Source organism: Suncus etruscus, chromosome 6 (assembly GCF_024139225.1).
Source record: "Suncus etruscus isolate mSunEtr1 chromosome 6, mSunEtr1.pri.cur, whole genome shotgun sequence".
Taxonomy (NCBI): domain Eukaryota; kingdom Metazoa; phylum Chordata; class Mammalia; order Eulipotyphla; family Soricidae; genus Suncus; species Suncus etruscus.
In genome coordinates this window covers 61,383,538-61,411,367 of record NC_064853.1, presented here as the reverse complement: position 1 = coordinate 61,411,367, position 27,830 = coordinate 61,383,538, and the positions used below count along the sequence as shown (strand labels likewise).

The 27,830-nt window shown below is 34.8% G+C and overlaps 1 protein-coding gene across 1 annotated transcript in view; it reads right to left on the bottom strand.

The window, feature by feature from the left end:
• Positions 1-27,830, bottom strand: part of WDR49 (WD repeat domain 49) — a 178,993-nt gene that overhangs the window by 9,447 nt on the left and 141,716 nt on the right. Inside the window, exons 16-18 of the mRNA XM_049775575.1 lie at positions 24,845-25,026; positions 16,302-16,411; positions 7,960-8,106 (exon numbers count right to left, since the gene is read on the bottom strand). Of these exons, the coding sequence (XP_049631532.1) occupies positions 7,960-8,106; positions 16,302-16,411; positions 24,845-25,026 (439 nt within the window). The remainder of the gene's footprint in view (positions 1-7,959; positions 8,107-16,301; positions 16,412-24,844; positions 25,027-27,830) is intronic.

Below are 27,830 nucleotides of genomic sequence, written 5' to 3'. Positions count from 1 at the left end.
CCAGTCCTTTTTTCCTTCCTGTCATCCATGGCACTCCATCAGTTATTATTCCAACAAACCTCTTCCATGGCAAACCTGCATTCTCAATGGCATCACACAGATGCCAAAATATCTCATTAACGGTGGTCTGACCATGCATTGGAATTATTGTGAGCAGCTCCTCTGTCAATTCAAAATTGCAATCAACACCACGGACATAAATTTTGAGCTGTGCAGTGTCTGTTATATCTGTGCCCTTGTCAAGAGCAACTGAGTATGCATCAAAACATTTGGCTTTCTCACACAGTCGATGATAAATGTCACTTGACATGTCAGAAATGCGCTCTGCCAGTGTTGGCAGAAAGGACGATTTTGCTAAACTGACCTTTCTTTTCCAGACAGATAATACTTGCAGCCTGTAACAAGCATTTTTTTTTAACAAACTCTTCTTCTGTGAATGATTTCCCTGCCTTAGGAATCATCTCACTAACCATGTAACTAGCTTCGACTGCTGCAACATTCTCTTTGGTTTCTTTCTTGAAGAAATCTTGTTGTCTCATTAGACATGCTTTAAGACTGGCAACTCGCTTGGCTCTCTCAATTCCTTGATATTTTGCACATTCCTCAGCATGTTTAGTTGAATAATGATGTTTCAAGTTGTATTTCTTGTGCACTGCAACTTCCTCTGAGCAAATAAGACATGTGGGGATGCCCCTGTGCTTAACAAAGAAATACTGTGTCTCCCATTTTTCCTGAAATTGTCTGTGCTCATCATCAATCTTTCTCTTCACTGCAGGCTTTGATAAAGTCATGATGAAGGTATGACAAAATCTAATTCTGTAATAAACTTCTCTCCCTTCTCTCCCTTAGGCCTCTGATAATGCCAGGGACAGTGGACAGTAGCAGCGGAAATGATGTCTGTGCTAGGTGCAAAGTATTCGTGATTATTTGCTTACTGAATATTCGTAATAAAAATCGCATTAGTAAGAAAAAAATCGTGTTAAACATTTGCATACCCCGAACAGAACTGCTCGGGGTATGCGAATGTTTAATGCTATTTTTTTCTTACTAATGTAATTTTTATTGCAATTATTTGGTAAGTGAATAATCATGAATACTGTGATATTTGATTTGAAAGCTGGCCGCAGGCCACAAAATGTAAGGGCTGTGAGTTTTAGACACCTGTCTTTAATCCATTTGGATTTGACCTTGGTACATGGTGTTAGCTGGGGATCTGAGTTCCCTTTTTTTTAAAGTGGCTAAGAAGTTGTGCCAACACCTCCTGTTGAAGATGCTTTTCCTTGCTCCATTTAGGATTTTGTGCTCTTTTATCAAAAATTAGGTGATTGTATGTCTGGGGAACATTCTCTGAGTACTCAAACCTATTCCACTGATCTGAGAGTCTCTCTTTATTCCAATATCATGCTGTTTTGATAACTATTGCTTTGTAATACAGTTTAAAGTTGGAGAAAGTAATATTTCTCATATTTCTTTTCCTAAGGAGTGCTTTAGCTATTCGAGGGTATTTATTGTTCCCAATGAATTTCAGAAGTGTTTGATCCACTTCTTTAAAGAATGTCATGGGTATATTTAGAGGAATTGCTTTAAATCTGTACAATACTTTGGGGAGTATTGCCATTTTAATTATGTTAATTCTGCCAGTCCATCATTTCCTAGTGTTTCCTCTTATTTCTTGAAGCAGTGTTTTATAGTTTTCTTTGTATAGGTCCTCCACATCTTTATGAAAGTGGAAAAATGGGTACACTTTTAAATAGCTTTTATGAAGCCAACATCACCTTGATACCAAAACCAGACAGAGATGCTGCTAAAAAAGAAAATACAGACCAATATCCCTGATGAACACAGATGCAAAGATCATCAGCAAAATCCTTGTAAATAGATCCAATGCCTCATCAAGAAGATCATTCACTAAGATCAAGGAGGTTTCATCCCAGGAATTCAAGGATGGTTTATTATCTATAAGTTTATCAATATAATACACAACATCAACAACAAGAAAAATAAAAATCACATGGTCATATCAATAGATGTAGAGAAAGCATTTGATAAGTTCCAACACCCATTCTTGATAAAATACTCAGCAAGATGGGAATGAAAGGAACCTTTCTCAATATAGGTAAGGCCATCTACCACAAACCAATGGCAAATATTATCCTCAATGGAGAAAAACAAGAAAATTCCCTCTAAATTCTGGTACAAACAAGGCTGTCCGCTCTCAACACTACTCTTCCAAATAGTAGCAGTACTTGCTATAGCGATTAGGCAAGAAAAAGATATCAAGGGATTCCATAGAGAAAATAAAGAAGTCAAGCTCTCACTATTTACAGATTACATGATACTCTACTTAGAAAACCTTAAAGACTCTCCAAAAAACTTCTAGAAACAATAAATTCTTATAACAATGTGGAAGACTACAAAATTAACACACAAAAATCAATGGCCTTTTATACACCAATTAATGATAGAGAAGAAATGGACATTAAAAAAACAACCCCATTCACATTAGTGCCACACAAACAAATATCTTGGAATCAACTTGAGTTTTTAAACATTATAATGAGAACTTGGTTTCTGGATAGGATTTAATGGAAATTAAAAGATAACAACTCTGAAAAACAGAATAAATAAATTACGAATTATTATTTTATTCATCAAGGGGCCATGAAAGTGATGATGAAACCCTGCCACTCCAGCATTCCTTTTTCTTGTTTTGTTTTTTTTTTGTTTTTGTTTTTGATATAATTTTCCTTTCCTTTTCTTTTCCACTTTTTTTTTTCTTTTTCACTCTTGTGCATATTATTTGGTGATTTTTTTTTTAGTAGTTGGTACCAAATTTTTCTTCTCTTTTCTTTAACCTTTTTATCTCCAACAGAATAGCATAACTTGAATCATTCAGCCTCCTAAATTGAGTAGGGAAATGATGATACCAGGACCAGTCATATGAACATGTAGTGAAAATAAAAAATGACCAGACTGGAACACCAAGCCCAAAGTCAATGACAGAATAGATACCCAATCTACAACAAGCTGTAAAGAGGAGTCCAGTTACACTAGTATTATGGGGGGGGGGGTGGTAAAGGAGGGAGATATGGGAGACATGCTGGGAACAGGAGTGGAGGGAGGACAACATTGGTGCTGGGAATGCCCTTCATTCATTGTCACTATGTACTGTAAATAATTCTGTGTAATGCACTTCAGTCACAATAAAAATTTTAAAAAAATAATATTTCAAAGATAAATGAGCTGATATTGTCAAATGTTTTTCTAAAGGCATTTATTATTCTCTAGCATTGCTAAGTAAGAAAATACTACATAAAATAATAAAATAAGAGGGAAAACAAGGCAGAAAGATAGCATGGAGGTAGCACATTTTGCCTTGCATACAGAAGGACGGTGGTTCGAATCTTGGTATCCCATATGGTCCCCTGAGCCTGCCAGGAGCAATTTCTGAGCATAGAGCCAGGAGTAACCCCTGAATGCTGCTGGGTGTGACCCAGAAACCAAAAAAAATACTACATACAAACATTTAAGTAGCTATGTAATGAAAAATGCTAAGAAAAAGTAAATAAAAAAGAACTTTTTTTTTTTGGTTTTTGGGCCACACCCTGTGACGCTCAGGGGTTACTTCTGGCTATGCACTCAGAAGTCCCTCCTGGCTTGGGGGACCATTTGGGATGCCAAGGGATGGAACCGCAGTTCTTCCAAGGCTAGCACAGGCAAGGCAGGCACCTTACCTTTAGCGCCACCGCCCGGCCCCAAAAAAGAACTTTTGATGGCTATTTGGATTGGTGTGTTATAATATAATCTAGACAAGTTCCAAAACTATGGGCAGTATTTTCCATAAAACATTCTTTTTGGGGGCTGATAGATGAGACATAGAAAGAAATAGTAATATGTTCTTTATTATAAAATACTTAAGAGGCATATTCTAATGAGTCAAAAGTGGACATTAAAATCAGAAAAAATATAATTTCTAACAAAATATGTAGCACAGCAAAGAACAAATTTGATTCCTAGTTGCATTAAGGTCATTAGTCTTGAATATTCTAAGAAAATTTGCATGTAAAATACATGTATACTATTTTATTAAAACATAATTACTATGACTAACAAAATGAAAGAAAATGTGACTAAAAAGAGAAAAATGACATGAAAGCAGAACCAAGAATAAAGCAGATACTGGAAATGTTGATGGCAAATACATTAAAGGAAATAAAAAATTTGAAAAAATTGCAGAAGCATGAGTAATTTCAACTGAGAACTAGAATTATTAGTCAAATGCAATTATGGAACTGATCGACTGAAAGGGCTTAAAATATAAAAATAGGTGACATACGATTAAAAGTATAGTGGGGGATGCAACAAGATTGTAATAAAGCTCCATGCTTCCTTACCAATAAATAGTTTACAAAAATAAATGCTCTGGAAAACTGCATAATTAAAGATGATACTGATCCCTTAAACCTCAGAGGTCAGAAAGACTATAATATTGGGGGCAAAGAGGAGATTCTCAATCTATTGGCTGGAAGGAGGATGAAGAGAAATGTCTGAATGCTTCTGTCTATGTAGAATGACACTGAGAGCAGTATACTCTGATCAGAAAAAGGCCCTGGTGAGGAAGATCAGAAACAGAGCAGTGGCACGCAAGCCAAAAAAAAGACCGAAGCCCATGTTTGGAAAATGTGTTGCTACACACAGCTCAAGTTTTCTCATAAGAAGGACAGACATAGAAGGCAGGCTAGCCCTGCATTACTCAGATATTATTAGGAAATAAATAAACATTAGATGCTCAATATTAAATAGGAGCTATAAAAAAGGAAACAATGAGACATGTAAAAAGTTGGAAAAAAAATAAAACCTATCACCTATAATTTTAAACCTGTAAAATTATCCATCCTCCTAAATCATTCCGAAGACAAAATAAAATAAGCACGTTTTTCAAATACATCCTACCTGGAGAAATTATTCAACAGTCAGCCCATTTTATAAGAAATATTAAATAATTTGTTTGATTTAAGGAAAATAATTGTGAATGAAAAATCTAGTACCACAGGAGGAATAGAGAGCACAGAAAAAAGTACTGTTGACTTCTAAAATAAAATAATATATAAAAAAACTATAAAATGAATAAATTATAATAACTATATAAAAAAAGGAGATAAAATGGAATGATTTAGAATGTTTAAAATATTTCATACTCCTATTTTCTGGTGGAATAAATGCCAAGATTTTCAAAGTGTTTCTCAATTTTTTAAAACTATGGCCTCCTTCCAACTGATTTTCCTTCTGGTCTTGCTTGTCCCATTCATGTGAGTTTTCACCTGTTTGTGCTCATACCCCCAGATGAGAACAGTTGCCCTAGGGCCTAGATATTCAGTGAACCATTTAACCTCTCTAGCCATAAAATTCATCCTTCTTCTTCTAGAGCAGGTACTTGAAACTGTAGCTTCCTTATCATCACCATTTGTAATGCCATAAACATACTTCTCTGAGGGCTAGGGCATCACGGTTACTAAGGCGAAGAAAACATTTAGAGGACCAGAGATGAGACATGGATTGCTGGTTATTTAGAAACATAGATCAGGGTAGGTCAGATGGCCAAGAAAATTTTCATTTTAGTATTGTTAGGTGTGTGTGTGTGTGTGTGTGAGAGAGAGAGAGAGAGAGAGAGAGAGAGGGAGAGAGAGAGAGAGAGAGAGGGAGAGAGAGAGAGAAACAGACATCAGACAGACACACAGAGAGCTATGCACAATTCAGTTTTGAGGAAGGAAGATTGGTGGGATGTGAAGCGATCATTTCCCATAGCACTTTATGCATTGTATATCATATGCTGTTCGTTTGACAGAGAAGCCACCACCTTTTTTCTTATCTGATGTAAAGCATATGGATACCCTTATGCTATTCTCATTAGACCTATCTTTCTACCAGGCCTAGCTTCTGGCAGGGGATGAGTCAGCCATGCTTATGTAACTACATGTTATGTAACCACACATGTGAGCATGTGTTGTAGGGTAGGGGGTATATTGTCAGCTTTAATTTTTTTTCTCTATACAATGTCAGTAGAATTAGATCATGCAATGGAAGTTGGATTGTCAGCTTTCCTTCAGGAATCCATTTTTTCTAACTGTCTGAATTACAAATCCAAATGTTCAGGATAGAACAGGTACTGAACCTAATATCAACTTAATTGCTCTTTGTGGTTTAAAGACTACACTCTGTAGTACATGGGAGAAACAAATTGCTATTAATCAAATCTAGGGCATTATGTGTGCAAAGCATATCTGAAACCTCTCACATTTTTAGATGTTAATATTCATTATATATATATATATATATATATATATATATATATATATATATATATATATATATATAAAATCTGGCCTCACTATACAAGCTTCTATAAATCTTCATGTGGACCAGCAGTTTTCAACACTTATTTCTGGCCTCTATAAAACACCATTCTTTGCTTCTGCATCTATTTCCTTACCAGACTTAAATATTTCCATCTCTCCAGAATAAAACATGGAATACATAATCCCTTCACCTATCACTTTTTTCCTCATTATTACTTATCAACTCATCTTGAATTCCCTCCTGTGAACAGATGACTGGATGTCTCCACTATTTGTTTACTTTGTTCTGACTTTCTGAATATTTTCTTACTATTTGTTCCTAAGAATCGTTTGCATCAGTGATTCAGGGGAGCAAGATAAGTACTCCCCATATTTATTCTTGTAGTTTAATCATCCTGGTGAAAGCAATAAGTTAAAGAATGAAGATAATACCAGATGCACTAACAATTATTTAGAGATAAAGTCTGAAATTAAAGAATAATTTTAAAGTAATTTTAAACTTTTAAATTAATTAAAATTAGTTTTTAATTAATTTAAAAAGCAAATGGATATAATAAATTGTCTGCATTAGAAATAAATAAATATGATGTACTTAATGAGAAAAAACTAACCAAAAAAAACAGAGCAAACAATAATTCAATGGAAACAATGGTGATGAGGTAGAACACCTATTCATTACTTATAAGTAGAATTTAAATAATAATTTTACCAACTCTCCATTTTCATGGGAAATTTAGCAAAGATTAGAGGTTTAAGTTTTTTGAGTAGACATATGCCTCCCTAATGAAAGGGTTATTTATTTTCAAGTATAATATTGAATCTCCATTTCAAGGGCTTTAGAAAGTGGGAATTATAGATCTGTGGATCATTCTAGTGTAATTCAAATTTTCTGGGCTTTTCCCACTTAAAAAATGATTAATTTCATTAAATATTTTAAGTTCTTCTGTCAGGTCTATTTGCTTGTTGAGTACTGCAGTAAGCATTAGTAATGCTGACTATGAACAGTCCTCCTTTTGTGAAGAGGACATTAGAACAGAAATATTCTTTAGTTTCTTTGAAATTCTAACGCCTACAAAAGACTGCAAACTACAGCATTCTTCTGAACATTGTACTTCTAAATTTCAAGAGATTATTTATTTACAAACTGCCTTGTTCTCTGTCATCATTTCTGCCTACCACTGCAGCTGGGAGTCTCTAAAACAATACACTTTAAGTAGCTTCTATTTATAGTTTTTCACATCAAAAATCCAAGATTGATTGTTAGAGACTTTCTTCTAAAACAATCTCATGATGTCCTTTCTTTGGTAACTGTTTTGAACATTCAGATTGAGGGAAAGGCTTCTCCATGACAAGCTTATAATATTTATTCAACTCATTCTGACTTCAGGAAAGTAACACTAAATTGAACTATTCTCTTGATGAAGTTGAGCCTGTCAACTGTCCTTGCTGAGAGCACAGATCAGCTGAACTATAAATCTTAACCGTCAAAATACATTCTTTTCACAGCAACCCTTCACACTTGTTATTTTTATGCATTTCTACTTTCACATCATTGTGCTTTGTGAGGACAGGTGATGAAAATATATAAAAACTAAGGACTTACTTTGAGAAAGTGATGGAAGTTCTGGAATTTGGGAACACTTCATTTCTGGTTCATTCCTAAAATATTTCTCAGGTTCTAGAAGAAAAGCTGGTTTATTCACTTCAGGCAACTCTTGCAGGGTTCCAATGTTCAATGACCTAAATGCACCTTTATAAAACATATCTTAGGGAAAGACTTTTCTTTTTATAAAGTACAATAGCATAAATACTTCATAAGGAGTTGCTATATTTCTCAGCTAGCTTTTAATTAAATTTCACCTTCCTATTACTTGGTTTGTGCAGTTGCAGTGATCACAACTGTTCAAGAAAAATCCATTGTCCTTTTATTCATAAAAGCTTTGCATTTCCTTTGGCCTCTATAAAAATAGTTCTTTTTTTTTAAATTTTGTACTCTTTTGTCATTTTCCCCCTTAGAAATTAGGACTCTACATTTTTGAAAAAATTACGGTATATTTTTAATCTTAGAAAAAACTTTTTAGGGGGCCAGAGCAATAGCACAACGGGTAGGGTCTTGCACAAGCTGATCCAGGATCAAAACCTGGCATCCTATATGATCCTCCCAAGCTTGCCAGGAGCGATTTCTGAGCACCATTCAGTGTGAACCAGAAAAACAAAAGAAATAGAAAGAAAACTTTTATTTGTGAAATTATTTTGATGTCTAATAATGTAGCTAGAAATTTTAATTTGAAGGTACTTCTTCATTTGTTAAAATGTAAACTAGACTATCATTGCATTAATTATGTATATAATAAGAAAATGTGAAGGTAAGTACTTTTAATCATTTCTTAAATGCAAAGGTTTAGACAAAGTGAAAGTTTTCTTTTTGTTTTTTGCAGGATAGAAAATTTATAGGACCGGCAAAGCTTTGCAAAAACCAGCTCCCTGTGTGTGACACCAGGCGGGGAAAATCCGCGAAAGTACACCAGCCCAGTGGGGCCCAACTGTGAAAAACTGTGAGTGTGACCTGTCTATGTCTGTCTACTGTCCTCTTGCGTGAAACTCTTGCGAGTGGGGCAAAAAGAGGTTCCAGAAACCTCGCTCGCCCAGACGCCATTTTCAGGGAGGGACTACAGAGCATGAAAACCGGTTAAGCTTTGCAAAAGCCGGCTCCCTGTGTCTGACACCAGGCGGGGAAAATCCACGAAAGTACACCGGCCCAGTGGGGCCCAACTGTGAAAAACTGTGAGTGTGACCTGTCTATGTCTGTCTACTGTCCTCTTGCGTGAAACTCTTGCGTGTGGGGCAAAAAGAGGCTCCAGCGGAGCTATATCACAGAAGCAAACATTTCTCTCCGGACTGTCTTCTCTGTTGCATGCTCGAGCCTAAGATTTGACCCAGTGTGAGGCTTCATCCACGGAGGACTCCCCTCCCTTAGAGGCAAGTCAGCCCATCCAGAAAGGGAGGAGCCAGAGGAGTGTGCTGCCTGCATCATAGAGACAATGAATACCACCACAACACGTAGAAAAACCCACAATACAAGTGTGACAATGGGGAAACAACGCAGGCCAGCATCAGACATAGAGAATGAAGAGGACAATTCTGAGGACCAGATAATGACCAACCAACTAATCAACCTCTCAGATAAGGACTTTAGACTAGCAATATGGAAGATGCTCAACGGACTCCAAGAAACCATGGATCGAGTTGAACAGAACACTAATAAGAACCAAGAAAATATGAAGACAGAAATCACAAAACTCCAAACTGAAATAACATGTCAACTAACAGGACTGAAAAACTCAGTAAACGAAGTGAATGACAAAATGGATAAGCTCTGGGACAGGGTATCAGAAGCTGAGAATAGACTTGGTGCTGTGGAAGATGAGATACATAACAATTCCATACAGCAGGAGAGATTGGACAAAAAACTTAAAGCAAATGAGCAGACAATGGAAAAATTAGTCAAAGAATGGGAACAGATGAAAATAGAAGTCTATGATAAGATCAACAGAAACAACTTAAGAATCATTGGAGTCCCAGAGACCCAGGAAGAAAATTTCCAGGAAGAATCAATGGTCAAGAACATCATTAAAGAGAAACTTCCAGAGCTAAAGAATATATGTGATCAAATCCTGCATGCCCGAAGAGTACCAACCAAAAGAGACCCCAGAAAAACCACCCCAAGACACATCCTAGTCACAATGACAAATCCCACAGATAGAGACAGAATTCTGAAAACAGCAAGATTAAAAGGGGAAATCACGTTCAAGCAAGCTTCCCTGAGATTTACAGCAGACCTGTCACCAGAAACACTCAATGCCAGAAAGCAGTGGTGGGATATTGTGACAAGACTGAATGAAATGAATGCTTCACCCAGAATACTATACCCAGCAAAACTCACTTTCCGGTTTGACGGAAGAATACATGGCTTCACAGACAAAAAACAGCTCAGAAACTTCACAGACACAAAACCAGTCTTAAGAGAAAAACTGAAAGACCTAATCTAAGACAAGACTACCCAAAAGAAACACCAAATTTTGAAATAAAGATGGCGTTAAATCCCAGGACAATTCTTTCTCTCAACGTCAATGGACTAAATGCACCAGTTAAGAGACACAGAGTGGCTAAATGGATCAAAAAACTCAATCCAACCTTCTGCTGCCTACAAGAAACGCACCTGAATAGTCAGAACAAACATAGACTCAAAATAAAAGGCTGGAGAAAAATTATCCAAGCAAACAACACCCATAAAAAAGCTGGAGTGGCCATACTAATATCAGATAATGCAAACTTTACACTCAGGAAGGTTGTAAGGGACAAAGACGGACATTTTATATTAATCAAGAGGTACGTAGAGCAGGAAGAATTCACTCTCCTAAACATATATGCACCGAATGAGGGGCCAGCAAAATATTTAATACAACTGTTGACAAATCTGAAAAATAATATCAATAACAACACAATAATTGTGGGGGACCTTAACACGGCTTTCTCAACACTGGATAGGTCAACCAGACTGAAACCCAACAAGAATATACTAGACCTGAGGAGAGAAATGGAAGAAAGAGGCCTAGTGGATATATATAGGACACTGCATCCCCAGAAACCTGGATACACATTCTTCTCCAATGTACATGGGACATTCTCCAGGATAGACTACATGCTCTCACATAAAACATACCTCCATAAGATCAAGAAGATAGAAATTTTGCAGACTACCTTCGCTGACCACAAGGCTCTGAAATTATTTGTAAACTCCAAAGGGACTCAGAAGAAACACTTTAACACCTGGATGTTAAACAGCCACATGCTCAATAACCAGTGGGTCCGAGATGAAATCAAGGAGGAAATAAAAAGGTTCCTGGAAACAATGACAATAAAGACACAAACTATCAAAACTTATGGGACACAGCAACAGCCGTACTGAGAGGAAAATTTATTGCTTTGCAAGCACACATCAGGAAGGAAGAAGGAGCTTACCTGAGTAGCTTAATGACACAGCTAATAGAACTAGAAAATGCTCAACAAAAGGACCCAAGAATAGGAAGACAGAAGGAAATAACAAAGCTGAGAGCAGAAATCAATGAAGTGGAAACCCAAAAAACAATCCGAAAGATCAACGAAAGCAGAAGTTGGTTCTTTGAAAAAATAAACAAGATTGATAGACCACTGGCAAACCTAACAAAGAAAGAGAGAGAGAGAAACTTGATAACTCGTATCAGAAATGAAAAAGGAGAGATCACTACTGATATGACAGAGATTCAAAGGGTAATCAGAAACTACTTTGAAAAACTCTACGCCACTAAAAATGAGAACCTGGAAGAAATGGATAAATTCTTGGACTCTTATAATCTTCCACGGTTGAAGGAAGAGGATGTAGCATATCTAAACACCCCCATCACCATTGATGAAATTAAAACAGTAATCAAATGTCTGCCGAAAAACAAAAGCCCAGGTCCAGATGGATTCACTAATGAATTCTATCAAAATTTCCAAGAGGAACTACTGCCAATCTTGGCAAGACTCTTTCATAAAATTGAACAAAGAGAAACACTTCCAAATAGCTTTTATGAAGCCAACATCACCTTGATACCTAAACCAGACAGAGACGCTACCAAAAAAGAAAATTACAGACCAATATCACTGATGAATGCAGATGCAAAGATCCTCAACAAAATCCTGGCAAATAGAATTCAATGCCTCGTTAAAAAGATCATCCACTACGATCAAGTAGGTTTCATCCCAGGAATGCAAGGCTGGTTTAACATCCATAAATCTATCAACATAATACACAACATCAATAACAAGAAAAATAAAAACCACATGATCATATCAATAGATGCAGAGAAAGCATTTGATAAGGTCCAACACCCATTCTTGATCAAAACTCTCAGCAAGATGGGAATGGAGGGAACCTTTCTCAATATAGTGAAGGCCATCTACCACAAGCCAGTGGCAAATATTATCCTCAATGGAGAAATACTGAAAGCCTTCCCTCTAAATTCTGGCACAAGACAAGGCTGTCCTCTCTCAACACTCCTATTCAACATAGCACTGGAAGTACTTGCTATAGCGATTAGGCAAGACAAGGATATCAAGGGAATCCAGATAGGAAAGGAAGAAGTCAAGCTCTCACTGTTTGCAGATGACATGATACTCTACTTAGAAAACCCTAAAGACTCTATCAAAAAGCTTCTAGAAACAATAGACTCATATAGCAAGGTGGCAGGCTACAAAATTAACACACAAAAATCAATGGCCTTTCTATACACCAATAGTAATAAGGATGAAATGGACATTAAGAAAACAACCCCATTCACAATAGTGCCACACAAACTCAAATATCTTGGAATCAACTTGACTAAATATGTGAAGGACCTATACAAAGAAAACTATAAAACTCTGCTCCAAGAAATAAGAGAGGACACACGGAAATGGAAACGCATACCCTGCTCATGGATTGGCAGGATTAACATCATCAAAATGACAATACTCCCCAAGGCATTATACAGATTTTATGCCATCCCTCTAAAGATACCCATGACATTCTTCAAAGCAGTGGATCAGACACTTTTGAAATTCATTTGGAACAATAAACACCCTCGAATAGCTAAAGCAATCATTGGGAAAAAGAATATGGGAGGAATTACTTTCCCCAACTTTAAACTGTACTACAAAGCAACAGTTATCAAAACAGCATGGTATTGGAATAAGGATAGGTCCTCAGATCAGTGGAATAGGCTTGAATACTCAGAAAATGTTCCCCAGACATACAACCACCTAATTTTTGATAAAGGAGCAGGAAATCCTAAATGGAGCATGGAAAGCCTCTTCAACAAGTGGTGTTGGCACAATTGAATAGCCACTTGCAAAAAATTGAACTTAGACCCCTAGCTAACATCATGTACGAAGGTAAAATCCAAATGGATGAAAGACCTCGATATTAGCCCCAAAACCATAAGATATATAGAACAGCACATAGGCAAAACACTCCAGGACATTACAGGCATCTTCAAGGAGGAAACTGCACTCTCCAAGCAAGTGAAAGCAGAGATTAACAGATGGGAATATATTAAGCTGAGAAGCTTCTGCACCTCAAAGGAAATAGTGCCCAGGATACAAGAGCCCCCCACTGAGTGGGAGAAACTATTCACCCAATACCCATCAGATAAGGGGCTAATCTCCAAAATATACAAGGCACTGACAGAACTTTACAAGAATAAAACATCTAACCCCATCAAAAACTGGGGAGAAGAAATGAACAGACACTTTGACAAAGAAGAAATACAAATGGCCAAAAGACACATGAAAAAATGTTCCACATCACTAATCATCAGGGAGATGCAAATCAAAACAACAATGAGATACCACCTCACACCCCAGAGAATGGCACACATCACAAAGAATGAGAATAAACAGTGTTGGCGGGGATGTGGAGAGAAAGGAACTCTTATCCACTGCTGGTGGGAATGCCGTCTAGTTCAACCTTTATGGAAAGCGATATGGAGATTCCTCCAAAAACTGGAAATCGAGCTCCCATACGATCCAGCTATACCACTCCTAGGAATATACCCGAGGAACACAAAAATACAATACAAAAACCCCTTCCTTACACCTATATTCATTGCAGCACTATTTACCATAGCAAGACTCTGGAAACAACCAAGATGCCCTTCAACAGACGAATGGCTAAAGAAACTGTGGTACATATACACAATGGAATATTATGCAGCTGTCAGGAGAGATGAAGTCATGAAATTTTCCTATACATGGATGTACACGGAATCTATTATGCTGAGTGAAATAAGTCAGAGAGAGAGAGAAAAACGCAGAATGGTCTCACTCATCTATGGGTTTTAAGAAAATTGAAAGACACCCTTGTAATAATAATTTTCAGACACAAAAGAGAAAAGAGCTGGAAGTTCCAGCTCACCTCAGGAAGCTCACCACAAAGAGTGATGAATTTAGTTAGGGAAATAACTACATTTTGAACTGTCCTAATAATGAGAATGTATGAGGAAAATGGAGAGCCTGTCTAGAGTACAGGCGGGGGTCGGGTGGGGCGAAGGGAGACTTGGGACATTGGTGATGGGAATGTTGCACTGGTGATGGGTGGTGTTCTTTACATGACTGAAACCCAAACACAATCATGTATGTAATTAAGGTGTTTAAATAAATTTAAAAAAAAAGAAAAAAAAAAGAAAATTTATAGAATGAAAGTCTGCAAAACATGATTCAAGTTGTAAATTTTTGTTCGATTGCTAGCTTTGCGAAGATAAGAACTTTGCTTTTATCATCATAGTGGTACAGTATTTGGGAAAATAAACTAATGCATATCATGCAGCTACTACAGAAGTCACATGCTGTGTATGTGGTCCTCAAGCTTTGACATGAAGATCACCTTCACAGGAGGGCCCATGAATAAACAAGTTTCCATGTTTTATTCTCATTTCCAAACTAGGAGAAAGGAAATGGAGCCCTAGAATTTATATCTCTAAATTCTATCTTGCCAGGGAATACACTCTGAGAATCGTTTGTTAAGTCAAACCAAAGGAAAACTTTTCCCAATTTATGAAGTATCATTATGCCCTCTGACAGAAGAGGAAATAATGATTTTAAGACACTTTAATAAGTTTCTCATTTACATAGCTATTAATTTATGGCATATTTTATTTCCTAAGATATAATAATAAATTTCAAATAAAATTATATTTAGATTATACAATACATTAGGCACTGTATTAAGTGCTTTTCAAGTATTATGTCATGACAAAACTTCTGTGGGGAGGATAACTTTAGAAATGTGAATAAATTTAATATATAATTCTGTATTTTTCACAGCAAAATATCATTAGAAATTCTAATTATTACAAGTTTCATATAAATGTTTTGGGGGTTTGGGAGGTTTTTTGTTTGTTTTTGTCTTTTTTTGGGGGGGGGCCACACCTGGCAGTGTTCAGGGGTGACTCCTGGCTATTTGCTCAGAAATCACTCCTGGCAGGCTCAAGGGAGAAATTGGGATACCCAGGATAGAATTCAGATCTGTTCTGTGTCAGCCACTTACAAGGCAAATGTCCTACCTCTGTGCATCGCTCTGATCCCACATATTTCATATAAATGTGACTTTCCCTCAGCTATAAGTCAAATACATTTTAGTGAATATTTCTCAAAAGATAAGATAATATCATCATCATGAAATTCTTGTAATTTATATCAAATTTTATGGACCTTTGAAAATGTCTTTCTGTCCCAAATAATACATTTATGCATAAAAATTTTTGCCTGGTTTTATTTACTTTTGTTTTATTTTGGAGTGATACCAAGCAATGCTCAGAGGTTACTCCTGCAGTCAGACAGCACTATTGGCAGTGCAAGGACCAGATGGAATGTTAATGTTGGGGATTGAACCTGGGTTGGCCACATGCAAGAAAAGTGCTTTAAATGTTGTACTATCTTTGTTGTTCCCAATAATTACATTTTTATTAATTATTTTTCTGGTAAGCCAAAATTTAAACCAATACTTTTTCTCTGTGTGACCTCAGTCTTACTGAGAGCAATATAATTTATTTATATCACTTAAACAGAGAATAAATATTCTGCATCATCTCTATTGTTAAAACTATTGTCTTTACCTTAAGTGCTGTAAATGCTCAAACCTAAACTTATGCCACTTGTCATACAGAATCTAACAATTCACTTAATATACCTGAGTCTAGCCTTTCTCTTTGTGAATGACATACCTTTATATCTAGTATATCCTTTATATCTTTATATTATTCCAGGACCTAGATTTATAACTATTAAAAAATACCAACATTTCTTGCATATAAGATATCCATTTGTTTGATTAATATCAATCTATAAATATTGAACAACAAAAATGTATCAACGATGATTACTTACTGGATGCTTTTGGTGGGATATTGCCATAATTCAATTTATATGTTTTTTTCTTATAGTAATTTCTTTCCTTATATTTTACACCTAAATTGAAGACTTCTGCTGGTCTGACACTGGAAGAAAATAATTCATAATAAAAAATATAACTCTATTTAAAATACTCATTTTAAATAAATATATCTAATCTGGGGATCCAAGTATAAACAGAGAAATAGTATCACATTCGAGGTTCTTTGCTTTCATGTTGCTGACCCTGGTTTGAACCTTAATACCACATACCTTAAGCACCACCAGAAATAATCTCTGAGTACAGAGCCATGAGTTTGCTTAAGTACTGACAGTATGGCCCAAATCCCACCCTCACCCCTCCAAAGAGCTTGATAATCTTTTGTAATTATTTTAATAATCTTAGTTAATTCAAAATCTTATCACCAAAGAGCAGGGTTTTCAGAAAAAAATGTGTAGAATGGCACGTGAGTACATATATAAAATTAGCCTGTGTAGTAATTACCTAGTTATCAAAAAATAACTGTGTATTAAAAGCTCTTTTTTACCCAATGTTAGACTCTTTCTTTCATGTGTCTTGAATAAATCTATGGCTATATATAGCATATATCCTCACTTATGTCAAAAATCTGAGAAAATCTTCAAACCTGTCATGAATATATTAAAAATACTTCAATTAGCTTGTGTCCACAGAAAAGGCTTTTTATTAATATACAGTGAAGTCATTATATGACTGTAAACAATTCTAGTACTAAATTAGAAAGTTCTCAAACATATTTAAAAGTCACTGATACAAAGCTCAACTCAAACAATTACAAATTGTATTGTGAAGATGACATTTTATCTTTTTTAAAGCATCAACCAGAAAAATACCCATTTTTCTCAAAAATCACAGAAAGCTTTGTAATCTTGACCTGCCCTCCCTCCCTCCCTTTCTTCCTCTCTCCTTTCTCCATGCTATCTCTCCAGCCCCTCTTCCTCTCTCCTTTCTTTCACTCACTCTTTCACTCTTCCTTCTTGCCTGCCTTCCTGCCATTTTTATTTTTATTTTTTGATTTGTTTTTGGACCACCCCATTGACACTCAGGGGTCACTCCTGGCTTGAGGGACCATATGGGATGTCTGGGATTGAATCAGGATCGACCTGGATTGGCCGAGTACAAGGTAAACACTCCAGCCCCATTCCCTTCCTTCCTTCCTTCCTCCCTCCCTTTTCTTTCTCTTTCTCTCTCTTTCTCTCTCTTTCTTTTTTTTTCTTTTTTTCTTTCTTCTTTCTCTATTTTTTCTTTCTCCTTTCTCCTTTTCCTTTAGTTCTGCAGGATTAATTGTCTGCTACTTCTTGACTTTATTTCGCATTCAATTACATATTGGATAGTTGTAGAACCTTGAGATGGTTCTTACTCTCTCAACCTCATATAATGAGATGTTTACTGTGGTTTTAAAGACAGTAAGATGGATGAAAGTTCAGCAACATGCCTAATAAATAACAGCATTCAATAAATGCTAATTTACCTCTATTTTACTCAGCTCCATTTTGATTATAGCAAACAAATTAAGAGTTTAGATAATAATAGAAGTAAAATAAAAACTATATATTTCAAATATGTTTTGATATTTTGTGTCCTTAAGTAAAAATTAATTCATTTTACATATATATATTTTACATTTTTGCCACTTTTATTTTACAAAAACATTGTGAAAGTAGTAAATAATTCTGGCATGTCATACTATTCACTAAATCTCACATTTTATTAACATCAAATATTACAATTTTTATAATTAAAACATTTATTTTAGCAGTGATTTATTAAGATTTATCCTTAATTATCATTTTCCTAATGTCAGTTCTCAGTCCACATTGCCACATTAAGTTTGGTTAGTTTTCTTACTCCCTAACTTCCTGGTTTTTTATAGTTTCTCAAACATTTTTTTTGGTTTTTCATTACCTTGACAGTTGTGAGAAATATCTGTCATGTTTTGTACAGTTTCCTAAGTTTTTTTTTCTGATATTTTTCTCAAAATTAGATGGAGACTGTGAATTGTTGGTAAGAGGTAATAAAGATGTATTGCTCTTCTCATTGTATCATGAGTAATTGCTATCAAATGATTTATCACTTATTGCTTCATTTAATATTACTTTATTTTCTTCATTACTTTATTTCCTGGACATGCTGTTTGCCAAGTTTCTTCACTACAAGATTACATTTTCCCTTCCCTTTATATGCTTTTCCCTAGAGAAAATGTTTTAAGTAAAGATCATACTTTAGTTTACGGGAATAAGAAAAGGAATTAAGTTCTACTTTTTGTACTATGGATAGTAGCAACATAAATTATTCAGAATTGTAAAGGGTTTAGGAAAGATTTTCTATCAAAAACAGTGAAGGCCCTCACACCACGGGGACTGGCACACATCAAGAACAAAACAACCAGTGTGGAGTATGATAAAGAAAGAAAGGAACTCTCACTCATTGCTGGTGGGAATGTAGACTGGTCTAGCCTTATGGGAAAACAATATGAACATTGCTCAAAAAATTGAAATTCAGCTTTCATATGACCAAATATTATTGCCCCTGGAGATATATACTAGGTACTCAAAAAATAATTCAGAAAAGCCCTCTACACTTGTATACTTATTGCAGCACAATTAATAATGGCCAGAATCTAAAAACGACCCAAGTTCCTGATAACAGATAAAGAAACTATGGTACATCTCTATATGTAATATTATGCAGCTATTGGGAAAAATGAAGGAAACATGGACGAATATGAAGGGATTTTGCTGAGCTAAATGAGCTAGAGAAATTGGGATAGGTAGAATGATTTCACTCATTTGTGGGTTATAAATAAATATAGTGTGGTAATAATAGTGAAAGATAATAGAGATGAAGTCCAGGAGGACTGGTCTATGATAGGAAACTTACCACAAAGAGCAGGGGAGTGCAGTTAAGGAAAAAAAGGGACTACTGTGACAATCATAATTGGAAATTATTAATTGGGTGCTAAAAGGAGATAAAGTGACATGTATGATATCCCTTTAGTAATCATATTGCAAAGCATGGTATTTAGAAGTGAAAGAAGGAAGAGCAAGTAGGAGAGAAAAAGAGATAAGATTATCTGCCATAGAAATAAGCAGGTAGGAGGGCAGGAGAGGATAAGAAGCAAACTGGGAACAGGAAACACTGGTGGAGGGGAAAAAAGCACTAATGAAGAAATGGGTATTGGATATTGTATGGCTAAAATTAATTATGAATAACTATGTAACTATCTCATGATGATTCAACTAAAAATTATTACATTAAATTAAACGGACAGCAAGGAGAAGTCACCAAATCACACTAGAATTAACTCCCTCAAGTTTTTCATCTCCTATGAATAAAAACATATTATGTAGTGACCATCTTGGGTTTTAAGACAAAAATGAATAGTTTCTTTAGAGATTTTGTTTAAGTTAAAAGAAAAGAATCTGTAGTTAAGGCTTTGGAAATTGATATATACAGGAAGAATAGAGCATATGGTGCAGTTAGGATGTGTAAATATAGGTTAAGAATACTTGTTTTGTGTTTAATTGGGGGTAAGGTTTTGTTAGGCCATGACCAGAAGTACTTAAGGGTTTACTGTTGATACACAGATTATATGTGGTAGCATAGATGGAATAGAACCTGTGTTAGTAGAGTGTAAGTTAAGCACCTGCCACTTTTATTTCTAGATTTGGAAAAATAGTACAAGTGTTAAGCTGACTGGATCCGTGAAACTCAAGGTCTACTAAAAATCAGCTCTAAGTCCTCTGAGGCCTGTTGTAGTGACCTCTGTATCTCCAATATCCTTTGAGCTTATTTAGCTCTCACCCTTGTTGGTAATGAATCAGCAGTCACCCTCCCATGTCCCTCCTGCCATCTGCCATCCTCCTGAACTCATATATGTGGGCAATCTCTAAATACATTTAATTATTTTCTGTCTCTCTAGCCCAGTGGACTTTAAAATAAATATCCTCAGTATTATTCAAAATACTATTAAGATTATTAGAATTTTAGGGGAAATTACATGCATAAAGCACAAAAAGAACTTAGAATAGTGCCAGGAACTTATAAGAAGTAAATAAGAATTGGTTACTATCACTTTAAGCAAGAAAAACATAATAATAATAACATATCCAAATCAGATCATTACAACACCTAATAAATTATATTCAAATAGTCTTCAGAACGATCAGAATAATCAAACAAAATTTAGAAGTGGTGCTTTTAAGATTAAAAGCTCTTATTCCCTTATCACTACTTTTTTTCAAGTTAAGTGACTTATAATTACTTTCTTAAGTTTTATTAATATATTGTCAAATAGGTTTATTTTTTGATGTCATTGATTTTTAATTACATATGTGTCTTATATATAGATTAACAATGCTCAACTATTTCTTTATAGATATGATGGTTCTGTCTAGAGTTATAAGTTTAGTTATCCACTGTTTATGAAGAAATTTAAAATTTGTGACTAAGAGGTAAGGAGAACTATAGTCTGATTGATTTTTTTAATAATTAAATTCCTAAAACTGAGTTGTTTTTTTCTTTGTTTTCATTTGCCAAACATGTGCATAGTTAACTAGTACATACTGTAAAAATAAAGTAGCCTTTCAAGTCTCTAATTGTTTTATAATTTAAAACAAATTAAATTTTGTATATATTTTTATAGCTCACTATAACTTCTCTAGTTGAATATCACAAATAAAATATACTGGTCACTAATACAGAGAAACTTGTTTCATTTTCTTTCATATTATATTATCCAAGTTCTAAATGCATATTTTTTATAAAAACATTTTATCTCAATGTCAGTCAAAAGAAATGTATTATATTCATAGTACAGAATAATTGATCTCTAAAATGAAGCAAAAGTGTCTTGCAATGGAAAGAGCACTTGTCTCGTATACTGACAAACTGGGTCTTATCCTAGATACTATTTATGGATCCCTGGACCCTATCAGGTGATCATTGAGTGAAAAGTCTTGACCCATCCAAAAATAAAATAAAATTGAGAATATTCGTAGAGATAACTAAAATGGTTAATGTACTGCTTTGTATGAAGAGACTCAGGTTCCACATGGTACCACTTATCCTTCAAACACTACAGGGGAGAAATGCTCCTGAATGTATGTAGTAGATGTTTTATATCTTCTTTCACTGTATTGATGATTTTTAAAGGTAAATAAGCATATAAAATGTTCAATTTCACAAATATCTCTTAAAAATCAAATTTATCAATGACATGATATCATGGTAATAACTTTAAGACAAATACCACATTCATTGTTGGTTGACTGCAGCTCTTTTTTATGTGCTTATATGAAACAAACCACAGGGAGAGAAGATGAGAGGTTTTCAGCTACTTGTATATAATTAAATTTACTAATATAACAAGGTTTAAAGGGTGTACATGCTTATATGTTTCAGTGGTACACTGTTAACCATAATAACAGACCACCAAATTACCAATATCTTTCAAACATAGTTAATTGTACATGTTCAAGCCACATGCTTAAACTCAATTTTTCCAAATCTAAAGTTTTGCTTTCATTAGAAATAACCTATTCCTTAAGATAAAGAGAGAACATTCAAAGCATTATTTTATAAGACAAAATGATATTTTGTCTATTCATGATTTGATGGAGACCAGAAAGGGTATGTAAAATTGAAACCTGGATTGTATTTGTACCTTTTCTACATAGGATTATTTTTAGGGAAGCAACATAGTTTTCTTTAGGAGAATTTATTGAATGCAATATGAGGAAATAGAAAGAACTATGTATTCAAAAGAGAATATGTGATTTTCCAGAGTACAAAAAGTTCTGTATACAATTTTTATTCACTCTGGTGTGGGATACACCAGAAAAATCAACTCAATTCTAAGGCAACAATTTAATTTTTTAATTTGGTAATCATTAAATGTATTAAATGTAAATTAATTTTCTGTGCTATTTCAAAATAAAGTTTTAGAATTCTTTAGTCAGTCATCCTAATGAATAGGCATGAATTTTAAAGAAAATAGCTATTATATGACATATTGCTGCTTAAAAAATATATGTACAATAGGCATAATTTTTGTCTTTCACTGCTTAAAATTTCGTCCAAAACCTAATAAACATTATATATGTTTATATATTTATCAAAATGTTAAACAATCACCATATTATACCAGTTTTGACAGAATAAAACATTTTGGTGTTAAAAGAAGTTTGTGAATTTGATGGTAACACTTATTCTTCATAATATAAACAAAATGTCCTAAATTACAGGACATGATATAATGAAATCTATGTCAGAAAAGAGGTAAACACTTTCAAGTGCCAACTTTTAAATCTGAGGAGACTATCTTAAAAAAAATTGTCATTAAGAAAGAAAATTAGTATATTGGATACATTTCACTTGAAAAAGATTCGTACAAGTTGACTTCATCCTTCAAAGGAATGTGACAGAAGATAAACAATGATCTATTTGTTCTGCCCAGAGGTAACTTTATTTCCCGATCTGTAAAATTGAGTTGGATGTCTAGGTGGAGCATTAAAGTCTTTCCACTCTCAGCATTCTATTACTGCACAGGATTGGTCAGGCTATATTTCTAAACTGAAAAGATCATTTTACCTGAAAGCAAAATGCCACTTGACATTTTAGCAAGCTATAATTCAGGGGAATGAAAGAACAAATGCCAAAATATAATTTAGAGTAGCAGGATGTTTAAAGGTGAGTTTTCTCTATCTCCCTGAGAGCAGAGGTTCAAGAAATCTGAAAACAATAGAATTAAGAGTTTTCAGGGAAAAAAAAGCTGTGTGACTGTACAGCAGATAGGGCATTCGAGCCAGATTCAAATCCAGATATGCCATATGATATCCAAAGTTTCACCTAGAATAATTCCTGTGTGCAGAACCAACCAACAGTTACCTTTGAGCATCACCATGTGTGGGCCCGACCCAAAACAAAGTATAAAAACATTCCCATATTCCAAAGAATATGTATGCCTGCTTGTTCAGGTATACATAGCCACAGAGTTTTCCTCAACACTTCACAGACACCACTTTAAGATATGAACACAAAATTCAGAAATTAGAATAAAAATGGCTTTAGAGAGAGCTGTAGGTGTGTATTAAATTCTACTCCCTTTGGGAGAGAAGAGAACCATCCTTTTCTAGTCTAGTATATAGTCCATAAACTAAATAATTTATCAAATGTACAGGACAGAGTGGACAACTGATTTATTATATCTAAATATATTTAATAGAAAACAATAATTTCATATTCAAGTAAAGTATGAAAGAGGGAGGCAATCACATTGCTTATGATATAGCAGATATACAAGTTTTTGTAGGTCAAACAAAAGTTAATTAACCCAGGAGTTTGTTGTAGAAGAGGAGAAAACTTCCTATGGTAGTGTATTAAAGGAGAAAGGCAACTGAAACTAGTAAGAAGCATTAATTGGTCAAAATTGAACCAAAAGAAGTTGGCACTACATTAATTTGAAGATATACGATATAAAGTTGCTGGTGTGTCATTAACAAAAACGTCAATAGCGCTTATGAAAACTTGAAATTCAGTTAATAAATAATAAAATAGCTTTGCTTCACCGATTTTAATTTTGGGGAGACAGGGAGAAGGTGGCAGAATTTGGACTTGCTCCTGGTTCTGAGCTCAGGAATCACTCCTGGTGATTTCAAGCAGTAGGGATTGAATCTCAGATAAGCACATACAAATCAATTGCCTTACCCACTGTACTTGTTTTCCAATCCACTTAATCGATTTTTAACAAATGTATCATATTAAAATTACAACTTTGAAACATAGTAGAGCAGGTAGAATATTTGCCTTAAATTCAGCTGATTTAGAACTTACCCAATACTCCCAGCACTTACAGAAGTGATCCCTGTGATAAGAAATTGAGCCCCAAACACTGCCATTATAGCCCAAAGGCTCCAAAAATATTAAAATAAAAATATGGCATATGATATACAACAGTCGATACGATGGAAAATTTAGGGACACAGTATTTTCTGTGTAATTTTTCTACAAAACAAAAAATGGTAAAATGTGCCTGTCATAAATTTCTCAAATAGCTCAAAGTGTTGGCAAGCAAGCATGTTATTCACTGTCTACACGTTTGTTTCCCTAGTTCAGCATAGCCCATCAGTATGGCCATGTTTGGCCTATTAGGAAAGATCTAAATGAGGACAGAAAAAAAAAAAGAAAGAAAGATCTAAATATAACCCTGAGACAAGCATTCTCCCCCAATTGGTTTAATATCCCTCATGGTTTTTGAGAACTATTAATGATATGTTTGACATTTCACATAGTAGAGAAGGAAATTTGGATTTTTCTTTTTTGAGGGGCCGGGTTGAGTGGTCACAGCCAGCTGCATTCAGAGGTTACTTCTTTCTCTAGACTCAGAAATTACTCCTGGTGGACTTTGGGGACCATAGGGTATTCTGAGATCAAAATGGGTTGATCGTGCAAGGCAAACCCTTTATCTGCTGTGCTATCATTCAAAACTTAAATTACTTACTTGTCTGCTGATATATCTTTGTTTTCCTTATCAAGAGAAGACAGGTCTATTTGGTCTAGGCCTGATTCCTCAATAGGCAGTGAAGGACTTTTTTTTATTTTTTCTTCCTGAATATCACTTTCTATTAAGTCAGTACCTTTTTTAGGAAAAGAAAAGCAATTCTCAATTTTCCAAAGCTTTGCCTAAAAAAAAAAAACAAACAGAAATACTTTTTAAATGTTTTATTTATTATTTTTATAAGTATGTTTGGGGGGGGGCTTTTGGGGCCACACATGTCAATTTTCAAGGCTTACTACTGGCTCTGCACTCAGGAATTAGTCTTGGCAGTGCTCAAGGGACTATATGGGATGTCAGGGATTGAGCCTGAATAAGATTCATACAAGGCAAGTGTACTACTTGCTATATTATCTCTCCAGCTCTAAGAGATACTTTATATTACTTATGTCATAGTTTCTCCTGACAGCATTTCTACATGTTTCTACCATGTGTTTTAGACTGCAAATTAAAATCCTGGGGCAACACACACAGTGATACACACATGAGTAAAATATGGTTTCTATTCAAAAATTTTCTCCATTCCATAGAAAAGATAATATAATGAACATATTTTATAAAGGCAGAAAGTGATATGTTTATCACTTATACATGTGATATAAATAGAAAGTGATAGAAATTTAAAGATAAATATGAGGAGATAATGACCTCAAAAATTCATTCTTTCTTCTAAATAGTCCTAAACAATAAGAACTATGTTAACTAAAAACAAACCACAATGTTTGCTAAAGAATTGCCAGAACAAATTTTTGTACAACTATTTAGTAACTTTATTTACTTGAAAAATATCAAAGCCAGTTGAAATGCATATGTTTTTCTTTTTTTTTTTTTTATTTTTTGGGCCACACCCGTTTGATGCTCAGGGGTTACTCCTGGCTATGTGCTCAGAAATCGCCCCTGGCTTGGGGGGACCATATGGGACGCCGGGGGATCGAACCGCGGTCCTTCCTTGGCTAGCGCTTGCAAGGCAGACACCTTACCTCCAGCGCCACCTACCCGGCCCCTGCATATGTTTTTCTAGGAAAATCTATTAGCTGTGCTTCAGTTTTCACATATATTGACAATTGTTAATTTGCAGCATACACTTAACATTTATCATTTATTTTTATATTTCAAATGCTGAGTAAATTTTCTTTAATCAATTTCCTTTGCACATAGAGGCATGCAGCAAAGAAGATCCTTAGGAGACATAAGGGGAAACTGAGGCTGCCCAGAAGACTTGACTGAAACTGAAACAAATAAAAGTCTCAGTATTTATAGGCACAAAGGAAAAGTTAAAAAGTGCACCAAATAATAGAGACCATCCAAGATCTGGGTGCTGAAAGGAGATAAAATGACATGCATGATACCTCTTTAGTAACAGTATTGCAAACCACAGTGTCTAAAAAGAAGAGAAAGAGAGATAGGGTGCTACAGAGGCAGGCAGGGGAGAGGGCCAGGAGGAGGGCAGGAGGGAAACTGGGGACTGTGGTGATGGGAAATGCGCACTTCTCAAGGGTGTTGGACATGACTGAAACTCAATCACAAACAGCTTTATAATTTTGTATCTTGTGATGATTTAACTAAAGTTGTTATTTCTAAAAAGTCATTTTACTGTTATTTTTGGAATTAAACACAAGAGAAATAAAAGTAAAATGGATTCTAGAGGAAATGTCTGCACTTAAAAGTATCTAAACATGGGGCACTAACTTCACTAAATTTTTGGTCTTTCTCCTTTATTATTAAAATGTTAAACTATAGGTGGATAAGATCATCTAAGTCATTGACTCTTTACTAAATAGATGAATTAGAGGTACCATAATACAGTCTCTGCCCAAACTTACTGTGACTAGTGCTTAAAGAACTACACCGAAGAAGTACACAGACTATCTTAATTTTATTTTTATACCATTATTATGACAGTTTCTTGAAATATATGTCCTCAGGCATATTATCAACAAACACACTTTTCCAATAACAACAAGAATATAACACTTAGTATAAAATCTACTTAATACATTGGCATCAGTGTGTACCACTTGTGATTCCCACTTGGATATGACAACGCAAAGTTCTGTGCTGTCAAAAATAAAATGTTAAAAATAAACCATAGATTAATAGTTATAAAAATGACAATTATTTGAGGAAAAACTTCATAAACACATAGACTGGCATTGCACTAAATGTTAGATTCTTCCAACAGACTGCATATGATTTGGAAATTAATTCTTAATGCATGAAATTAAAATACAGTGATACTTTTCCTTTTGTTTCATAACTCAAGTCAGAATTAATTTGATGGAAAGATAATTGCAATATTTAAATGCAGGGCAAAAGTCACTATATTATACAAATCAAGTTTCATTTGACATACATCGTTTTGATTCCAGCTATATTTATTCATTATTTTTCTTTAGAAAAAATGACCAATTTTTTGAAGAGATAAGACAGACTCTGTAGCCAGACTGTAAGTTTGAATTGTGTGGTTTGGGACAAGTTATGCAAATTCTCTTTTGCTTTCACTTCTTCATCCTGTCTGTTGCAGGAGGCTTTCTCCCTTCTTATCTATGTATTTCCATCTGCTTCCCATATCCGTCTTTCTTAACAAATAATGACATTTGCTGTTGCTGTTTTCCATTATCTGTTACTTTATTCTCTTCAGTTTCCCTCCATCCCTCTTACTCTGAAACCCTGTGAGACTAAAAGCACCCATAATCTAGACTTCTTGATAAATGGGAGTTGTTCCAACAATTTAAGTAGAAGTGAGTAGAAAACCCAGATGTCTCTTTCCAGTTTTGTCAGACTTTACTTTCTAAAACTACCCAAGTGCTACTGGCTCTTTTCCTGTGTTATACAGAAGGAAACTTCTCCAAACTATTTTTACTCAGCATTTCTTGCGCTGAAATCTTCAAAATACAAATGACTTTATAAAACAACTAAGTATAAAATATTC